Source organism: Poromitra crassiceps (assembly GCF_964638095.1).
Source record: "Poromitra crassiceps genome assembly, chromosome: 6".
NCBI lineage: Eukaryota > Metazoa > Chordata > Actinopteri > Beryciformes > Melamphaidae > Poromitra > Poromitra crassiceps.
Genome location: NC_139627.1, coordinates 43,457,578 through 43,475,673, shown reverse-complemented (window position 1 = coordinate 43,475,673; position 18,096 = coordinate 43,457,578). Strand labels below are relative to the sequence as shown.

At 43.5% G+C, this 18,096-nt stretch overlaps 1 protein-coding gene across 1 annotated transcript; it reads left to right on the top strand.

Moving 5' to 3' along the window:
• The first annotated feature begins 3,476 nt into the window (after positions 1 to 3,476).
• Positions 3,477 to 9,517, top strand: mmadhcb (metabolism of cobalamin associated Db). The gene is made up of 8 exons (XM_083638876.1): positions 3,477 to 3,680; positions 3,947 to 3,996; positions 4,285 to 4,414; positions 5,034 to 5,251; positions 5,559 to 5,664; positions 6,569 to 6,699; positions 7,170 to 7,256; positions 9,176 to 9,517. The coding sequence occupies exons 2-8, from the start codon at positions 3,988 to 3,990 to the stop codon at positions 9,368 to 9,370; spliced, it is 876 nt and encodes a 291-aa protein (XP_083495002.1). The 5' UTR covers positions 3,477 to 3,680; positions 3,947 to 3,987; the 3' UTR covers positions 9,371 to 9,517.
• The last annotated feature ends 8,579 nt before the right edge of the window (positions 9,518 to 18,096 follow it).

Sequence of the window (18,096 nt, the reverse complement as noted above, 5' to 3'; positions counted from 1 at the left end):
AGGACCATGCCATGTTCATCACAGTATTCCTGTAAATATTTCAGTTTCTCAAACTACCTTTCTCTTGACGGTTGTGCAGGAGATGGATCAGACACAGGGAGTGTTGAACTGGTGTAGTTTCCGGCAGGGGTGGAAAGAGTACACAAAAAATCTTTCCCTACATAGGCCAGAGCAAAAGGCCACTTAAAATTAGAATTTCTGAACATAAAACTGCTATACGCAACAAAAACTTTGATTATGCCAGACATAATAGTCAAGCCAACCATGGCTCCCCAGCAACCCTAAGATTCTGGGGCATCTAAAAGAAATCTCTATTTCCTCGAGGGAGGGTAATATTATAAAAAAAACATGAGTTTATTTGGCTGCCATTTATCATTATGGTCTTGTATTATTTTTTCTTGTTTTTCTTGTTGTTTATGTATATAATAGGCCCAGAGATGGATCAGACGCAGGGAGTGTTGAACTGGTGTAGTTTCCGGCATGGGTGGAAAGAGTACACAAAAAATCTACTCAAGTAGAAGTATTGTACTGTTACCTTGATGAGATTTTACTCAAGTATAAGTACAATTACTGATTTAAAAAATCTACTTAAGTAAAAGTAAAAAGTAGCTAATTTAAAATGTACTCAGAGTAAAAGTTACTTAGTTACTTTTTGTGGCCGCGGTGCCACGGGGGGGGGTAATATCATCTCAAATTACCTATGGGGTTCTTTTACTCATTTTCTTCAGGTTCATCCTCAACTTCAACCTGTCTGTCTGTCTGTCTGTCTGTCTGTCTGTCTGACTGTCTGTCTGACTGCAGCTGATGCCAGTTTGCTTTATACTTGCTTGTCATCCAGAGAGGTCTGATGATCACAGAGCTTCACGCAGCACCCCTCACTCCATTGTGAGCAGGGACTGTAGGTTATAGGCTATTGATATGCAAATTAGCAGATGATGTCATCTGGCGGCTTCTAGCGACTTTTTGACAGTGACTTTTTGAAGTGACATCATGTCAGTCAGAGCACAGCACATTCACTCTATAGCTAAAAAGCCTCATATACACAGCTATTAAAACACAAGGTTGAGGAGAGAAAAGGTTTGCGGTATCCTATCTATACCAGTGGTATAGATAATATACCACTGCCAATCTCACGACCTCAACCTGGAGGACCCGACCCCCAGGTTGAGGTCGTGAGATTATTTTGGGGAATCATGGGATGGTTGTCAAAAAAGAAAAAGTGTTTTTTTTCGCCCATGAATATTAATGATTTAATGTACAGCTACAAAAACTATAAGCTGTATATAAACTGTACTGTATTTGGTTTGGTTTGGTTTATTTGCCATTCAAAGCAATTACAATACATCAAACATTAAATAAATCATACAAAAAACAAAACAAACAAACAAACAAACAAACAAACCGATGAATGCCTGGATAGCCCATTAAGCTGGGAAAGTCCTGCTTATTTTCGATGGGGTCCAGTATACAAAAGATTTCAGTGAGTGAGTGAAATCAGTGTGTGAATGTGTACGCACTGTAAAGTTGTTGGGTGGGTTGGGCCGTTGGGTTGTTCTCTTGAGCATTTTTGGAGGTCAGGCCAGCAATTACCTTTGATTCATGCTTCCCTATCTGGAGAGTTAATCAAGTCAGGAATAAAATCCAGACACGGGCTATTGATTCTGTAATCCCACAAGATCCCCTGATGCATCTCTGGAAACAGCCCTGATAAGCGGTTGTAGAGTTGGGTGGTAATACTCAGATGCTATCAGCCTCAGAGAGCATATCTGGCTTATCTATCTGACATTAACGCCCCCTCACAGACTGTCCTGCTGTGGAGATGTTCTGCCACATAGCTCTCCTCTCACTGTAGCTACTGTATATACATGCCCACTGATACAAAAATGTATCCGCTGTTTGAAAGTGAAAGTATGCTTTCTGTTCCCTGTGTGCTGCAGTTTCCAGATGGGAGGCCATCCGTTTCCATAGCGAGATTGAGTCAAACGTATATTTGAAACCTTCTATTCTTGACATGGCACTTCCCTTTTCTTTGAAATTCACCTGATCAATTCTCGAAATTGCAAAGTTCAGTAGACAGTCACATGGTTCTTCTAATTTGACAACCATGACCAAATAAGCTGTGTTTCCTCTTCCTATCATTTGTGTATAATATCAATAATTTAATGGTTGTGGTCAGAGTTCCTCTCTTGATAGAAATACAGTATATAGCATATTTTTGCAATAGCATTAGCCAAATAAAAATAGGAATGGGCAGTAACCATTTTTTGCATATCAGCTTTCATAAAGATAAAGTAACAGTATAAAGTGTTGCATTACCACCAGCCACCACCCTCACAGACTGTCCCCCTGTGGAGATGTTCTGCCACATAGCTCTCCTCTCACTGTAGCTATATTAAATAACTCCCGGACACTGCTGGGCTAAAGTCTTGTGGGAATGGATTTTTTTTTTACCCCCGTTCATTTCATGGCATCACTGTGTATGACCAGGAGAAAATATCAGCATTGTACGTTTCTACAATCCACAGAAATGTAGCATAATGGACATTTAATTCCATGAAAATGTAAATTATGACCATTTCAGTCCTCCAGCACAGACACAGGTCCTGGTTATCTCTTGAGTGTATTTTCGTATTTTTGCAACAACCATATGAAAAACGCCCGGTTTCCCTCAAAATAAACCTTTGTGGTGAACCTGAAGCCTGCTTCCATTGTGCCTCCATCTTCTATGCTCACCATCCTACAATAAGCCTATAACAAAACTAAAGAAATGAGGGAGACAGGAACTTTCCAATAATAACTCATTAAAACCCCTTAAAAGAGCCTCTGCACAAAAGGAATACTCTTTCCTTGAATCAAGCAATGAATAGATCCTCAAAAACCCATTACACTAACATTTATTTGTTTGTTTGTGTTTGTTTGTTTATGTAATGATGAGGCATTTCAGGGATAAAGTGGTCTGGTTTTGATGTCAGATGCCAGTGAGATAATAGCCTCTATCCCCTGATGACAACCTAACCCGTGTCCTAAAATGATGTAAACTGAAGGCATCATTACCTCCAAGTCACATGCCTACATCCTTATTCTGTCAAACAGGGTTATTTGAAGGTTGGTTCCCTACAATACAATTTACAGATTCAAACCTCCATCGTGAATAAAATGACTTGTAAAATGGAAAATAAATCATTGTTTGATGTACCACTTAGCTTATGTGACCTTTAGACAAACTACTTACTATTTTCCTGTCTGTCACAACCATGGATGTGTTACTATTAGAACGGACGGACAGGGCCAACCTCTGCTGTCAAGATCCTCGCAGGTCGATTTGAAATAATGTTTATCCAATAGTGGTGAAATACCGCCATCTGGTGACTACAAAGTGGATTGGAGTTTTATTTTGCAAGGTATTATGGGACATATTTGTCCTTCCTAACCTTCCGTACAGAATAGCGCATGCCACAAGGTGAATTGAGCAGCTATGCTACTGCTAGCTGACGCTAGGTCAATTTAAAACTTGTAATTCGTATGGGTACTGGGTAAACACTTTTCGTTGAAATCGAGATAGTATCATCTAACTACTATACACGGCGACGTCAAATACTGTTGACCTCTGGACGTCGACTGCCAATGGACTGCAATTAATGCACTTTGGAAGTGCTAACAGGTGTTGGTGTTGCGAAGAGGTATGTCTCATTATGTCAGCTCGTTAATGCAAACCTTGGTCTAACGTTAGCTGTTTGCTAGCCCCTTAAGTGACAACACATTTCTGAAAGGGACTAACTAAACAGCTATCTATAGCTACCGAGCTCTGCAAAGTGTTAGGCAAGCTGTGGCTGGTAACTGGCTGGTGGTAAAACGTTCACCTTGTTGCTCTCTTTGGTGTTGTTACGTGACAGCATAAAGTGAGCGTTGCTAATGGTCCATCAATTGTTATCGTTTACTTTTACAGAAATACAACTGGACAACAGAAGGAGAGAGAGGCCCACAAGGATGGCCAATGTAAGTCACTTGGAGGGAGCGAGAGAGAAAATGCTGGTCGACGATTAAGTTATTGTTAGCATAACGCTACATGCTTTTGCAAATATTGGTTGTTTTTGTTTTTAAACTGCCAGAGGGAGACCGTGACAAGGTATTGCGTGTTAAAGGTGCTGCACGTGGTATTAAGAAATACAGTGTTAAATACTTTACGACAGCCATCCACTGTTACTATTCAACACTTATTTTAACAAAAAATGTATCACTTACAGCACCTTAACGTTGTTGCATGTAACTGTGTGTGCTCCCCAGGCGCTCTGCAGCAGGGCCAGGCTGGTGAGCTACCTGCCTGGGCTGCAGGTGCTGCTGCGTGGAGTAGCTGGAGCCAGATCCTTCTCTGCTGCTGGCTCCTCCCACGTCAACTTCACACCTCCTGACATGGGTAATGCCTCAAACACATCCTTCTGCTTCCCTAATCATTGTGTAGTTTAGACTAATATGGCGTTCAAGACACCTCAGAACTCGGGACTCAGAACATTTTTACCAATGAAATTAGCTAGCTGCATATGTTTGTTTTTTAAATCCCAAGTTAAAAACAGAGTGAACACGATGAAGTCGGAAATCCTGACTAGATAGTGTCTGAAATAAGAATCTTATTTGGCTAGTTTGCACATCCAAGTATGAGGGATTTTACTTGGTGGTTTACACCTGTCCTGTAGGTTAACAACATTAAACACAACACATCCACCCGCCAAGCACCGAATTTGGGTTACATTAAATTCGGTGGATAAACCAATACGCTTTTGAGACTTGACATTTGAATCCCTCCGGTGTCGTCGGGGTTCTCAAAATTTCTCCCAACCGGTCACCGTAAACTAACTCTTACTGTTAGCCAATGAAATCAAATTATGGTTTATGGTGGGATTTACCGTGTCCGCCTCACTTCAATAGAACTGGCCCCAATACAAAATGTGAACGCTGTGAAGTGAGTGTTGTCTTATCATTCTTTTTAGTCTCCTTGTGTTTCTAACCCTTTTTTTAAACTTGATTCCTGGGTTCAGCACAGAGGACGGTGTGGCCTGATGAGACCATGGGTCCGTTCGGGCCTCAGGACCAGCGCTTCCAGCTGCCTGGGAACGTCGGCTTTGACTCCCACCTGGAAGGAACAGAGGAACAAAGGAAGAGCTCATCCCACAGGAGCGTCCCTGACCTGCTCTCTGCCCCGTCCAGCAGCGAGAGACACGAGTTCATACTGGCCCAGTTTATCACAGACTCCCATGTAAGTGTCGGCTAATAATGTAAGCTATAATAATCAGGACAGGGAAACTGCTTTAAAGAGTCAAACCACTCTCATGCTTAATTCACTCATGTTTATATGGATGTGCATCGTACTGTAGATAACTGCTGATATCATGTGCATCATACTGTAGATAACTGCTGACTTTTTGGGATTGTGGCTCTTGGAAAGATTTTTCTTGAGTAGGGAAAAGGTTGAGTACCACTGCTTTAAGTAGTTTACCTGATGTACAACATGCTTGAGCCAGCCTCACCCAAACTTGACTGTTATGTGTTTGTGTTTGTGTCAGGAGAAAGAGACAGCCTCGCCACAGACTGTCAACAGAGCTGAACACTACTTTGACAACTCCACTGTGGAGTGTGCCATACAATGCTGCCCTCAGCTGCTACAGAAAGGTACTGCACTGTTAACCACAACGTTGTGCTCGAGTAAATTAAGGTGAAATTAAATGTGCTACTTTGGCTCAGTTATTATTTTTGTATTTTTCATTCGTTTGTTTATCTTGATTTAATTTTTAATTCTTGTATTCAATTCAATTTACTTTGTGAAGGCAATTGACTCAGTCATGTGGACGTCCCACTCTCAAACATATGCACCAATGCCTCCTCATCATGCTTGTTGTGTTGACAAATTTGACTAAAGTGACAAAGAGTAAAACAAAAGACAATTTCTGTATATTTTTTACATTATTTTAGTTTTTCCAAGTATACTATATTGTTTAAGTCTTTTTCTTTTTTTAAATGTGTTCACCTACTACACCTAGTTTTAGTTTAGTTTGAGTTAACTTGGTATAATAAGCTTGCTTTGGCTCTGATGCAGCTGCCTCTGTCTGTAGCCAGGTCTGTAGTCACCACAGTGTCCATATACCGATATTTGTTATTACCATGGCAACAGCTATTTTTCTTGAACAGAATTCCAACTTTAAGATATATCAAGTACAAACTAAGATTTGAGTTTTGAACATAAAACTATTTACGGTACATTAAAATACAGACATCCAAATTACATTTTAATAATGATTATATCATAGAATTTTAATTAAATATTGATAGAAACACTTACACTACTTATCCTTAAGGCACCTTTGTCTGGAACTGTACTCTGTCTCTTTAGTTGTCTGTGTGGTAACTAAAGGTTGGAGGAAAGCCTTCAATTCTAATTTCTAAAATTAAATTGCTGTCCACTAGAGGGAGACTCAACATAACAAAGCAATCCTAGTCGTAAGCAGTGACTAAAAGTGACATCTCTCTCTGCTGTTTTAAATCTGATGTCCCTGTCTCACTGTCTTCAAATCAACAGATTTCCAGTCAATGTTCCCCGAGGCACCGTCTACTGGTATGATGGTTGTCACAGTAACCCAAAAGACCCAAAATGACATGACGTCATGGTGTGACGAAGTGGACAAGGAGAGAGAGCAGATGCTCGACAAGGTGAGTTGCTGTCTAGAGTTTGTTGGTGTCATTTGGTGCTTTGACGGTGCTGCTGTAGTCAAGTCACTATATCTCCAGTCCAAGTCGACTCTCGAGTCCCCAGTGTTCGAGTCCAAGTCACCAAAGAGTCTGAGTCGAGTCCCTGTTACCTGAGCCTGACAGTTTGACTGAGCTCCTGCTAAATTGTGAAATACCACCATCTGCTCACCACCCAGACACTTTTATGTACTTAACTAACTTAAAGCTATTGATTATCATAGAAACTTGTTTTATACAGATCATATCGACATCAGTAAATATCAGTTATCGGATTTGGCCGTAACAGCAATGTTAATATCGGTTATCTGTATCGGCCAAAATGTTCATATCGGTGCGTCCCTACGGTGAACACAATGTAAGCAGAAAAAGGAAATTATTTCTACACAACAAATTCTGCAAAAGTAACCTGGTGCTTTGCTCTGTTGGTGCAGTTTGTTGCTGGAGCCAAGGAGATCTGCTCCGCCCTCCAACAAGATGGCTTCTGGGCCGACTTCATCGACCCGTCCTCAGGCTTAGCGGTAAGACAATGCTGTCACTGGTCACATGGCTAGTTCATACTATGCGCTCCGAGCCCTCGGAACGCATAATCCCGATCAGAGGCAAATCACGTTGGCTCAGCGCTCGCAAATCGGCGCTCGCTTGTTAAGTGTGAACTGTCCACAGTCGTGAGCGGGGAGCTCCCCCGAGCACTCACTCACCGATCAGTCACAGAGGTCCGACGGATGTCTAGCCTGCTTGATATCTAGTTGTGTCAGGATGTCTAGCCTGCTTGATATCTAGTCGTGTCAGGAGAGAAGAGTGTAGTGAGGCAGACACGGCCGGGGTGATGTGTGCTGGCTGCATGCAGCACGCTACAAACAGGCAAGTGGTCTGACTGAGAAGGTCATTCTCTGGGATTGGTACAAACTGCTGTCCCTCAACCAAAAAACAAGTTTAAAAAGCATTTAAGTAGCAATGCAAATCATACAGTATATGTTTACTAAAGTCACTATTATCTATTGAAACCCGAAATAATATTTGAGATATCATCGTTGTGCGAGCGTGTGTTTAGAAAGAATAAAGCTGGTGTGAGACTGCGTTTGCACTACAGGCTTGTCGGGGATTCTCCTGGTGAAATATCTTGTAATGTGTGATCCCCTGTTACAGCTCAGTCATATAGTGTGAAAACCAAAACGACTCAAATGACTCCTGATTACAAGACAGACAGTTGTATTTTGTGAAAGTAACTGAGACTGATGACTCACGAGGATCTTGTACTCTGTACCAGAGCCGTATAATAGAAGAGTTCCGACATCTCCATTCACTCCAATGGACCAGTTTTTTTTCCAGGAAGTAAGGTCCTGGAACTCTTGAGTAAAAAAAAAAGCAGCACTGTCGAGTTGCAGCAAAATGGACAGTTTGTGTTGTACTTTGAAAGGGTTTTTCATCCCTTGAATCAAATTGTACATTATCAGCTTTATTTTAGCATGCAAAAGTAGCGCGAGACCCATTCCTGGCTGTTCATTGGCTAATGAGTCTCGCATTTTGGTCCTCCGCTGACGCCACTCTCTCTGGAGAGGACACTACTCTGTACGTGCTATTAGCTATAGGCCAATCAGAATGTTTGTTGATGTCTTTGGGGTAGAAAACACCTGTCGTCAACATTTAACATGTACACAATTTAATGGTGCGGCGCGAACGGGGGTGAGGACCGACTGAGATCAAGCGAAAATGGAACACAGAGGGAATATCCCCGCTTCAGCTGACGAACTTTGCCAGACCGGTGGCTCTCAGAAGAGGGACTGAGTGAACACATGTGAAAGAAGCAATCTGGAGCACACGGTCAAAGTGAAGCAGTTTAATAAGTGCAAACAAGCAGACGAATGTTTCCACACAAAAAGTATCTTCCTCAGAGTTGGACTCAAAGAGTTGAGTTTTGACCCTGAGGAAGACACTTTTTGTGTTGAAACGTTAGTCTGCTTGTGCTTGCGCCTATTATACTGCTTAACTTTGACCGTGTGCTCCAGATTGCTTCTTTCACATGAAACAAAAATGGTTCAGTCTAAAATGCACGTTTGATGCTTTCATAACTCATTATTAATAAGTAACAATACTTTCACGAACGCTAGTTTGGAGACCTAATATACTGTACCTGTTGGGCCACAAAAGAAACGAAGACTATAGCTTGAGTTTAATGTTACCCAAAACAAGCGGTCAGTCCGACCAGCCTGTCAGGTAGAATTGGTTTAACGTTATCAAAGATGCTAACGCAGCAGGCTACATAAAATAAGCACAGCAGATAGGTCAGATCACTGTGTTTAACTACAGTATATCTTTAAACATTACAGTTACGGCTGAAAATGACAACAGAAATGAACAATAAAGAAGTTTTCCATTGAAACCAATAGAGATGACATTGCGATCAGTTGAGTGAGCACACTGGTCTGTTCCTCTGCAGTTCTTCGGGTCCTACACCAACAACACGCTGTTTGAGACAGACGAGAGGTACCGTCACCTGGGCTTCCAGATCGAGGACCTGGGCTGCTGCAAAGTGATCCGCCACACTCTGTGGGGGACGCACGCGTTTGTGGGGACACTTTTTACCGACGCACCACCCAACAGCCTTATCATGAAGAAACTTCAGGGGAACTAAACAAACAGTGGGCCATAGAGAGCCAAAGTGAACGTAATTTCCTGCTTCAGCATGCGTACCAGAGATTTTCATCCGCCATTTATTTTCCCATAGACATTTCGTGCTTATAAAAAATAGTTTTACTTGTTCAAACCAAACGGTTCAGATATATTTATATTTTGAATTTCACTCGGACCAAAACGTTTATAAAAAAAAATGCAGATTTAAAGAAAATAATTTTTCAATGTGTTTTTTTTTTTAGGTTAGTCTGAGTGAAATGTTCTAGGGTCTCTCCTGATTCTAAATATAGCTGAATTGCTTGGTCATTTTACGAAATGTCTATGAAAAATAAAATGGCAGATGATATCCCTTGATACGCATGCTGAAGCAGGAAGTGATGTCAACTTTGGCTCTCTATTGGCTTGTCATTATAAGCTGTGTAATATTCCATTGTGGACAGAGTTGTCCTCTTGTTGTCCATATGTGTGTGGAACAGCCTCATAACATGTAAGGGATAATCGAGGAGTAGGTGTGCATTAACCGGTTTTAATGTACGACGTGGAGGCGAAGAACCACCTCAACTGACTGACCACTCAAGATGGAAAGGTTATCAAGCCAAGAGCCTTTTTACAACCAGGCCAGTTAGCCGACACAATGCTACTAGCTTAAAAATACATGTGAATTTTGCAGCCGTAGTAGCTAGATATGTCTAGTATATCTTATATCTTAGTTACAACAAGAGTGAGCTAGCAAGGCAATTTTGTGTTTATATGTGTGGTATTATTCAGTTTTGGGAAATCACAATCTCTAGTTGGCTGGTTGACTCAACAGGGCTACGGGCTGGTACTACGTGCACTCGTGCAGTATGCTATAATGTGGATGAATTTAGAACAGTGATTAAACTTGAGCCGGACTATGTGTGCGTTAAACAGTTCTAAGACACACCTGCCGGCCAATCAGAAAAACAAATCTGAAAAGTTTTCACCCAGACCATGGTATAACTGGGGTTATTCTGGCATGCAGGATCATACATTTAGCAGGATAACTATAAAAATATCAGGGAACATTTTTATCTGACATTAAAATGACATTTGAATTGACATTATAGATAAGCCAATATTCTTTTAGATTTACAGATTCGTTAATAATAAATAAAGGCATCCCCCGACCAGTTTATCAGGCTAAATGTGTTATCCTGCACTCTGGTGCCCCCTCCTGTGACATGCCTGCATCCTGAGAGCCAGAGGATGTGAAAGTGTCTCTAGTCTGCCCACAACCACATTCCCTCAAAATATTTTTTAATTTGGCAACCCAGTGTTGATATTTAAAGCATTTTTGACTGTATTCCTGGACATTGTTTTTGCTCGTCTTTCAACGCCGTACCAGTTGAGATACTGATAGAATGTGAGCAGTATGTTAATAAGATTCAATCTCCCCTTTTTAGATTTTGAAAAGTCAAAATCCTTCAATCTTTTAAGTGTTGATTTACTTATCTGGTGTCAAGAGTGCGGCCCATGAGCTCCACTTGACGTTGGCCTTACAGAATCCATCGAGACGTCTGGTTTCAGTTAAGTGAATGTTGTACTCGTCTGACAATAAGCAGCACTTACGTATGTCCACATGGCAGAGTGGTGCTCGTACACTTTGAAAGATGGCTGTTGTCGAGGCAGCTTTTCCACATGAAATGCAATAATAAAGTAGATCACTCTGTGACAGAGTCAGTGCTTGTTGTTTTGGTGGGAAACAGAATGATGGGCGTTGAGGTCGTATGGTTAGTCTGATTCCTAATAGAGTTAGGCCAATCTTAATGCTTAGTGAATGAATCAACTTGATTAGAATAAGAAAGTGAAATAACAAAGGTACTCTGATTGCTCTTTGTGCATGTTGGACAAACCTACAGTAGCACAGGATTCCAACTGGTCATGGAATTCCTGGAATATAACATGAGATGTATACCAGGCAGAAACGATGATAATTCTCTGGGGAAAACATTTACAAATGAGTCACTTTACAAGATTAGCAGATGTGTTTTCCATCTTGCTTCATTAGGTGCTTTTTAGACCAAACTGGAGTGGAAGCCAGAGAGAAAACACCACTCTGAAATGTAGTTGATAGGTCCAAAATGGGTACTTTGTGTTTACCTTCTTCCCACGTTATCCCCACCCACCCCTCGGTGTCTCCGGGGCACTATTAGCATTCATTAGCTCACACGGTCTGGCTAGCGCGCAGCAGATGGGTTTTAATCAGTCTCTTCTGAGACAGACGCCTGAATTACTTACCGCATCATTTAGGAACGTTGCTTTGTCACACCATCCCAAATTAATTGCTGCCATTCGTTGTCTAAGAGGAGAGAGAGCAGAACAAACAGGGTGTACTGGCTGGGGCTGGGCGATACAGTTGAAATCAATATCACGATAGTCATAAGGGGCATTCTCAATACCAATGTATATCACAATATGGTTCATGTAAGCAAAGTCACGTTTAGTAATCAAATGATCATATCATATATTTTAAATACCTGGCAATTGTCATATTCTCACGATACGATACCACTGAAAGCCGACAATAAGAAAAAATGACAAGGTTGTGGATAGATAGATACATAGCAGTGCCTTCAAATGTGGGCATGTTTTTTACCATAGGGAACAGATAGACTCTACTGTATATGGATAGATGTTTTTACCATAGGGAACAGATAGACTCTACTGTCTGTATATGGATAGATGTTTTTACCATTAGGGAACAGATAGACTCTACTGTATATGGATAGATGTTTTTACCATTAGGGAACAGATAGACTCTACTTTATGAATAGAGTCTGTCTGCCAATGAACAAAAGTTAGCCAAAGTCCATAAAATAGAAGTCCCATCTGTGGCAAGTCAAAGACAAACCCTGCAAGCCATACAGAAAGTTAAAAGTAACTTTGAGCTGAAAGGCCCATCTATAGTTGTAGTGTGAACACAGTCATTATTCCATTTAAATATTTTTATAGTTATTTATCTTTATAGTTCTGTGTGAATAAGCTGAATGCCACAGAGCCCAGCATAGCATATTTTGCTAACGTTTTGTTTCAAATGTACGTTGATATTCTACATACGCCTGGTTTGCAGACACGTAAAATGCCACTGTTTTATTCTGGCCCCAGTGGCCAGAGCATGAAGGCTTTACTCCCCAGACTGGCTGTCCTGCTGGGAGGGGGCGGTGCTTACTCCCCAGACTGGCCGTCCTGCTGGGAGGGGGCGGTGCTTACTCCCCAGACTGGCCGTCCTGCTGGGAGGGGGAGGTGCTTACTCCCCAGACTGGCCGTCCTGCTGGGAGGGGGCGGTGCTTACTCCCCAGACTGGCCGTCCTGCTGGGAGGGGGCGGTGCTTACTCCCCAGACTGGCTGTCCTGCTGGGAGGGGGCGGTGCTTACTCCCCAGACTGGCCGTCCTGCTGGGAGGGGGCGGTGCTTACTCCCCAGACTGGCCATCCTGCTGGGAGGGGGCGGTGCTTACTCCCCAGACTGGCCGTCCTGCTGGGAGGGGGCGGTGCTTACTCCCCAGACTGGCCGTCCTGCTGGGAGGGGGCGGTGCTTACTCCCCAGACTGGCCATCCTGCTGGGAGGGGGAGGTGCTTACTCCCCAGACTGGCCGTCCTGCTGGGAGGGGGCAGTGCTTACTCCCCAGATGGACCGTCCTGCTGGAAGGGGGCGGTGCTTACTCCCCAGACTGGCCGTCCTGCTGGGAAGGGGCGGTGCTTACTCCCCAGACTGGCCATCCTGCTGGGAGGGGGCGGTGCTTACTCCCCAGACTGGCCGTCCTGCTGGGAGGGGGCGGTGCTTACTCCCCAGACTGGCCGTCCTGCTGGGAGGGGGCAGTGCTTACTCCCCAGACTGGCCATCCTGCTGGGAGGGGGGCGGTGCTTACTCCCCAGACTGGCCGTCCTGCTGGGAGGGGGTGGTGCTTACTCCCCAGACTGGCCGTCCTGCTGGGAGGGGGTGGTGCTTACTCCCCAGACTGGCCATCCTGCTGGGAGGGGGCGGTGCTTACTCCCCAGACTGGCCATCCTGCTGGGAGGGGGGCAGTGCTTACTCCCCAGACTGGCCATCCTGCTGGGAGGGGGGCGGTGCTTACTCCCCAGACTGGCCGTCCTGCTGGGAGGGGGCGGTGCTTACTCCCCAGACTGGCCGTCCTGCTGGGAGGGGGCGGTGCTTACTCCCCAGACTGGCCGTCCTGCTGGGAGGGGGCGGTGCTTACTCCCCAGACTGGCCGTCCTGCTGGGAGGGGGCGGTGCTTACTCCCCAGACTGGCCGTCCTGCTGGGAGGGGGTGGTGCTTACTCCCCAGACTGGCCATCCTGCTGGGAGGGGGCGGTGCTTACTCCCCAGACTGGCCATCCTGCTGGGAGGGGGGCAGTGCTTACTCCCCAGACTGGCCGTCCTGCTGGGAGGGGGCGGTGCTTACTCCCCAGACTGGCCGTCCTGCTGGGAGGGGGCGGTGCTTACTCCCCAGACTGGCCGTCCTGCTGGGAGGGGGCGGTGCTTACTCCCCAGACTGGCTGTCCTGCTGGGAGGGGGCGGGGCATCAAGTGAGCTGATCGTGTGACAAGAGGGAGGCCAGACGACAGGGATCACACAGTCTGGGGATGTGTGCGTGTTGGACGGATCATTTCTATGGTCAGCCAGCATCTAAGGTCACGCTACGCCTACCGCTGATTGACATGACCCCCGATTGGCTTTAATTGGCCGTGAATTAACATGACCAGCTTTTGTGTTCTGTTAATCTGCACTGAAAAACAACTGTTGAGCAAGCGAAGCATTCAGACGAGGAACTAAGTTGTATAATCAATACAGTTCAAGAGTGTGCCATTCATCAGCCTACAGTGTCTGTCATTTTAAAGTAGCTATGCAACCGCTACTGTTTTCTGTGATGAACGGACTCCGTGTTCCACCCTTTAGATCAGTGGTTCTCAAAGTGAGGGGTCCTTGAGGGCGTTCCAGGGGGTCCCAAGCAAAAGGGGGATACATTATTTTCACTGCATAAGTACAGTAACACAATGACAGAATGTATGACTTTTTTGGTCATGGGTTTCATACACTTTCTGTAATAAAACATCTAAAATCAAAATATCTTATCGGATGGCGGACCATGGGCCAAAATCTTATCAAATGGGGGTTTAATTTGCGTTTTCTAATTTGTGTTTTAGGGGTCCTTGATGTGAAAAAGTTTGAGAACGAAGTAGATGATGAGATTTGTAATAATTACTATACTGAGAAAAAAAATGAAAAGGGAATTGTGTTCTTTGAAATCTGTCCGGGTAGTGTAGCGGTGGATTCCCTGCCTAACAACACGAGGGTCGCAGGTTCGCGGCCCCGTGTTACCTCCGGTTTGGTCGGACGTCCGTACAGGCACGATTGGCTGTGTCTAAAGCCCTTTTCCCACATGCGCTTTGTACCGCAAAATGACCGGTACGTGGTCTAATGCCTGCATGTGAGAAAGGCGCCGTGCCGGTATAAGCGCGACCCCGTCGTCGCGGAGATTTCACCACTTTCCAGCCTGTCAGAAGAGCGGTATGCGCTTTAGCGGATACTAGTGAGAAACGGGTGCAGTCATTTTCCGCGACACTCTCATGGGCGAGGTGTACACACGTATGGGTGGGATGCCGTATTGGGGGTACAGTATGTGTCCTGGTCGCTGCACTAGCAGCTGGTCGGTCGGGGCGGAAGGGAACTGGTGAAAATATTGTGATCCTCCCATGTACGTCCTGCCGGTGAAGCTCCCCGCTGTCAGGTGAGAAGAAGCGGCTGGCAACTGCGCATGGTGCTAGTCTACGGCTCTCCCCAGATCAGCAGAGGGTGGAGCAGCAGAGGGAAAAACATTTTTTTATTCTATTTTATACCCCCCCCCCCCCCCACACACACACACACACACACACACGCTCAACTTGCCTGGGCTTATTTAAAAGAAATGCAACAGTCAAAAAAATCGCAAAGATTATTACATCATACAGTCATCTTCCATATTTACATTCACACATGCAATCATACATAGGACTACATACATTAAATGTTAAGCCAGCATACATATGCACATACATACATACAGCACATAGCTCATACTCACACATACATACTCATCACACATACTCACACATCACCATGGATAGAATATCATCTGACTATGGTACTGGAATGTTGTTGTCTGTTATGTGGTCTTCACATATTTGTCTGTCTGCCACAGTTTAAATGACAACGCAGGCAGACTTGACAGATAGGCCCATGAGGTAAATATCAATTAGCCACCACCCCCCGACTTCCATGCTGATTGAGGTGTGGGATAGCAGCCAGAATGTCAAGGAAGTCAGTCAGAACATGCGCTGTCTCACTTGTGAGTCATGTACTCCAACACAAGACAGTTGTTAGACTCTATGACGTGTATAACGTTAATATTCACAAACATGATATGCAACACATTTCCATTCAGAAATGTTCATATTCTACATATCTGTGGAGTGCAGGAGGGCCGGCCCTAGGCATAGTTGAACTAAACCGCTGCTCACGGCCGCCGCCTGCTTTACGGGCTGTACTTGACTTTCTTGTCATTGTCCGCCAGTTGCTGCTGTGGCACCTCAAGTGTGTTATCTTATCTCATCTCATCTCATCTCATCTCATCTCATCTTATGTAACCACATAGGCACTTTGCTCATTGAGGTTCACTCAACCAATCAGATTACTTCTGCCTCCCAAACAGCTCCGCCTCCGAGAAATGTCTGTAGAACCACAAGTCCAATGCTTCTCTTCTCTACTAGTCCATGTGCCAGACCACATTCTCTTCTCTACTAGTCCATGTGCCAGACCACATTCTCTTCTCTACTAGTCCATGTGCCAGACCACATTCCGGTACCACTCAAGGTGGCAAAACTTGCTTATAATTTTTGTTAAGATTCCTGTTTCTAGTTGCTATTTTGGTATGATAGCCATTCCTGAGTGGTAGCTGTGACACAGACACAGTTACCAGCTCATGAAGTCAACCATCCCTAAAGTAAATTGCATTTTAGATGCTCGTGCGTATCCTGGTTTAGGCACATGGTCAGGACATTTTTCAATGTTTTATACTATTGTTTTTGTTCTTATTTTAAAGGGGACCTTCTTAGCTTTCATATTTTGCATATTTTTGTCGGGTGAGCCCAGCAAACAGACCAGAGTACCGCGGAGTAACACCACTTCACTTGATTTTATGTTTAATTTCTTTGTTTGTTTGTTTGGGTTTTTTTGGGGGGGGGAGGGGTATCTGTTTTACTTGATTTGATTAATTGTATTTAGCTTGTTCTTTTACATGAACATTGTCTTTTTCAATTTGTAATCTTTTTTATTTCTGTATAATATGTATGCCATTTTCTTTTATCTATTTTATGTCAAACACTTTGATGCCTTTGTGTATGAGCTATAAAAATAAACTTGCCTTGCCCTATCAGTGAGAATCACTGACTAAATATTAGATAACAATTGCGAGGGGATGTACTGTACATACTGTATCATGAGTGTTTTCAGTTGAAGCTTCCTGTCTCAGGAGTGAGTTGGAGGAGGTCAGTGTGTGAAGTGGCAGATTGTTATCATTTCCTTCAGTGTAATTCATGGAAGGACTTTCCTGGGAAGGGGGAGGAAGAGAGAAAGTCTGTTGGTCCTGATATTTTCCAAACTGGAAACCCTCCAAACGCAACAACGTTCCAATGGAAGTTGTGACTGTACTGTACACGCTTGCAGTCTAAAGTGTTGATATTGTAAGGGGGGGCGACACACATACATTTTTAATCAGGGTTGATATCTAGGTCAGACTTATTAGTTTGCATGAAGGATGAATTATTAACATAACTGGCTCCCGAGAATATTCTCCCTCAAGGGATTTTATGGGAAGAGATTATGCCTGCAGAGCTTGTATTTGAATTGAAGAAATGTAAATTTGTCATGCTCACATCGAACCTCTGAATTCAAAAACTGTATTTATGATTTCTAAAATGAAATGTGTAATGGAATGTTATGTCTCTTTACTTACTCTACTTATACCAAGTAGGGAGAAGAAGACTCAAAGTCCCGTGTGCTGCCTGAATGTGTGTCTTTGGAATCTTGAATCTCAATTAAGAAAACAGAATTTGAAATGTATAGCTAAAAGTTAGATTCAATAAAAAACTACATTCAATTCCAAGCCATTGCATTCGGATTCAAATTGTGCCTTGCAATTTTATTTGTATTTTATTCATTAATTCTAGAAAAACGGGAATAATTCTGCACACTGCAAATAAAAGGCTCGGACAAGAAGGTTTATTTAGTTGAGAAAAACAAATGTATTGTGTAAGTGCCCAACATAAGGTTTAGTGAAAAAGAAAACAAGGCAAACAGTTGTGCGACATCCTTTCAACAGTGCATCAGTGTTAACAAAAATAAACAAAACAATGCGTTTATTCAAAATTAATCAATCCATGTGATGAAAAGAATCATAATAATAATGCTCATAATATAATGCTGTCACCGTAGTACAAAAATGTGGCAATGAAAATGTCATTGAATTATTCTAAATGATTAATGCAGGCGGTGTGTATTGTATTGTTTCAAATTCAGCAGTCAGAGTAACTGATTATCAGGATGTTGCAAAGAACAATGGAAGAGAAGGCCTTACCTTAACCAGCCATTACTCGTGATTCACTTCCTGTTTCCACGACCTAACGATACACACTGGTCATGTCACAGTATGAGTACTGGATTCCCTCCCC

Excerpts from the sequence above, each read along its gene's own strand:
- mmadhcb (XM_083638876.1), top strand. Across the intron at positions 5,252-5,558 it reads AGTTTATCACAGACTCCCAT|GAGAAAGAGACAGCCTCGCC; the intron begins GTAAGTGTCGGC and ends TGTTTGTGTCAG. Across the intron at positions 6,700-7,169 it reads GAGAGCAGATGCTCGACAAG|TTTGTTGCTGGAGCCAAGGA; the intron begins GTGAGTTGCTGT and ends CTGTTGGTGCAG.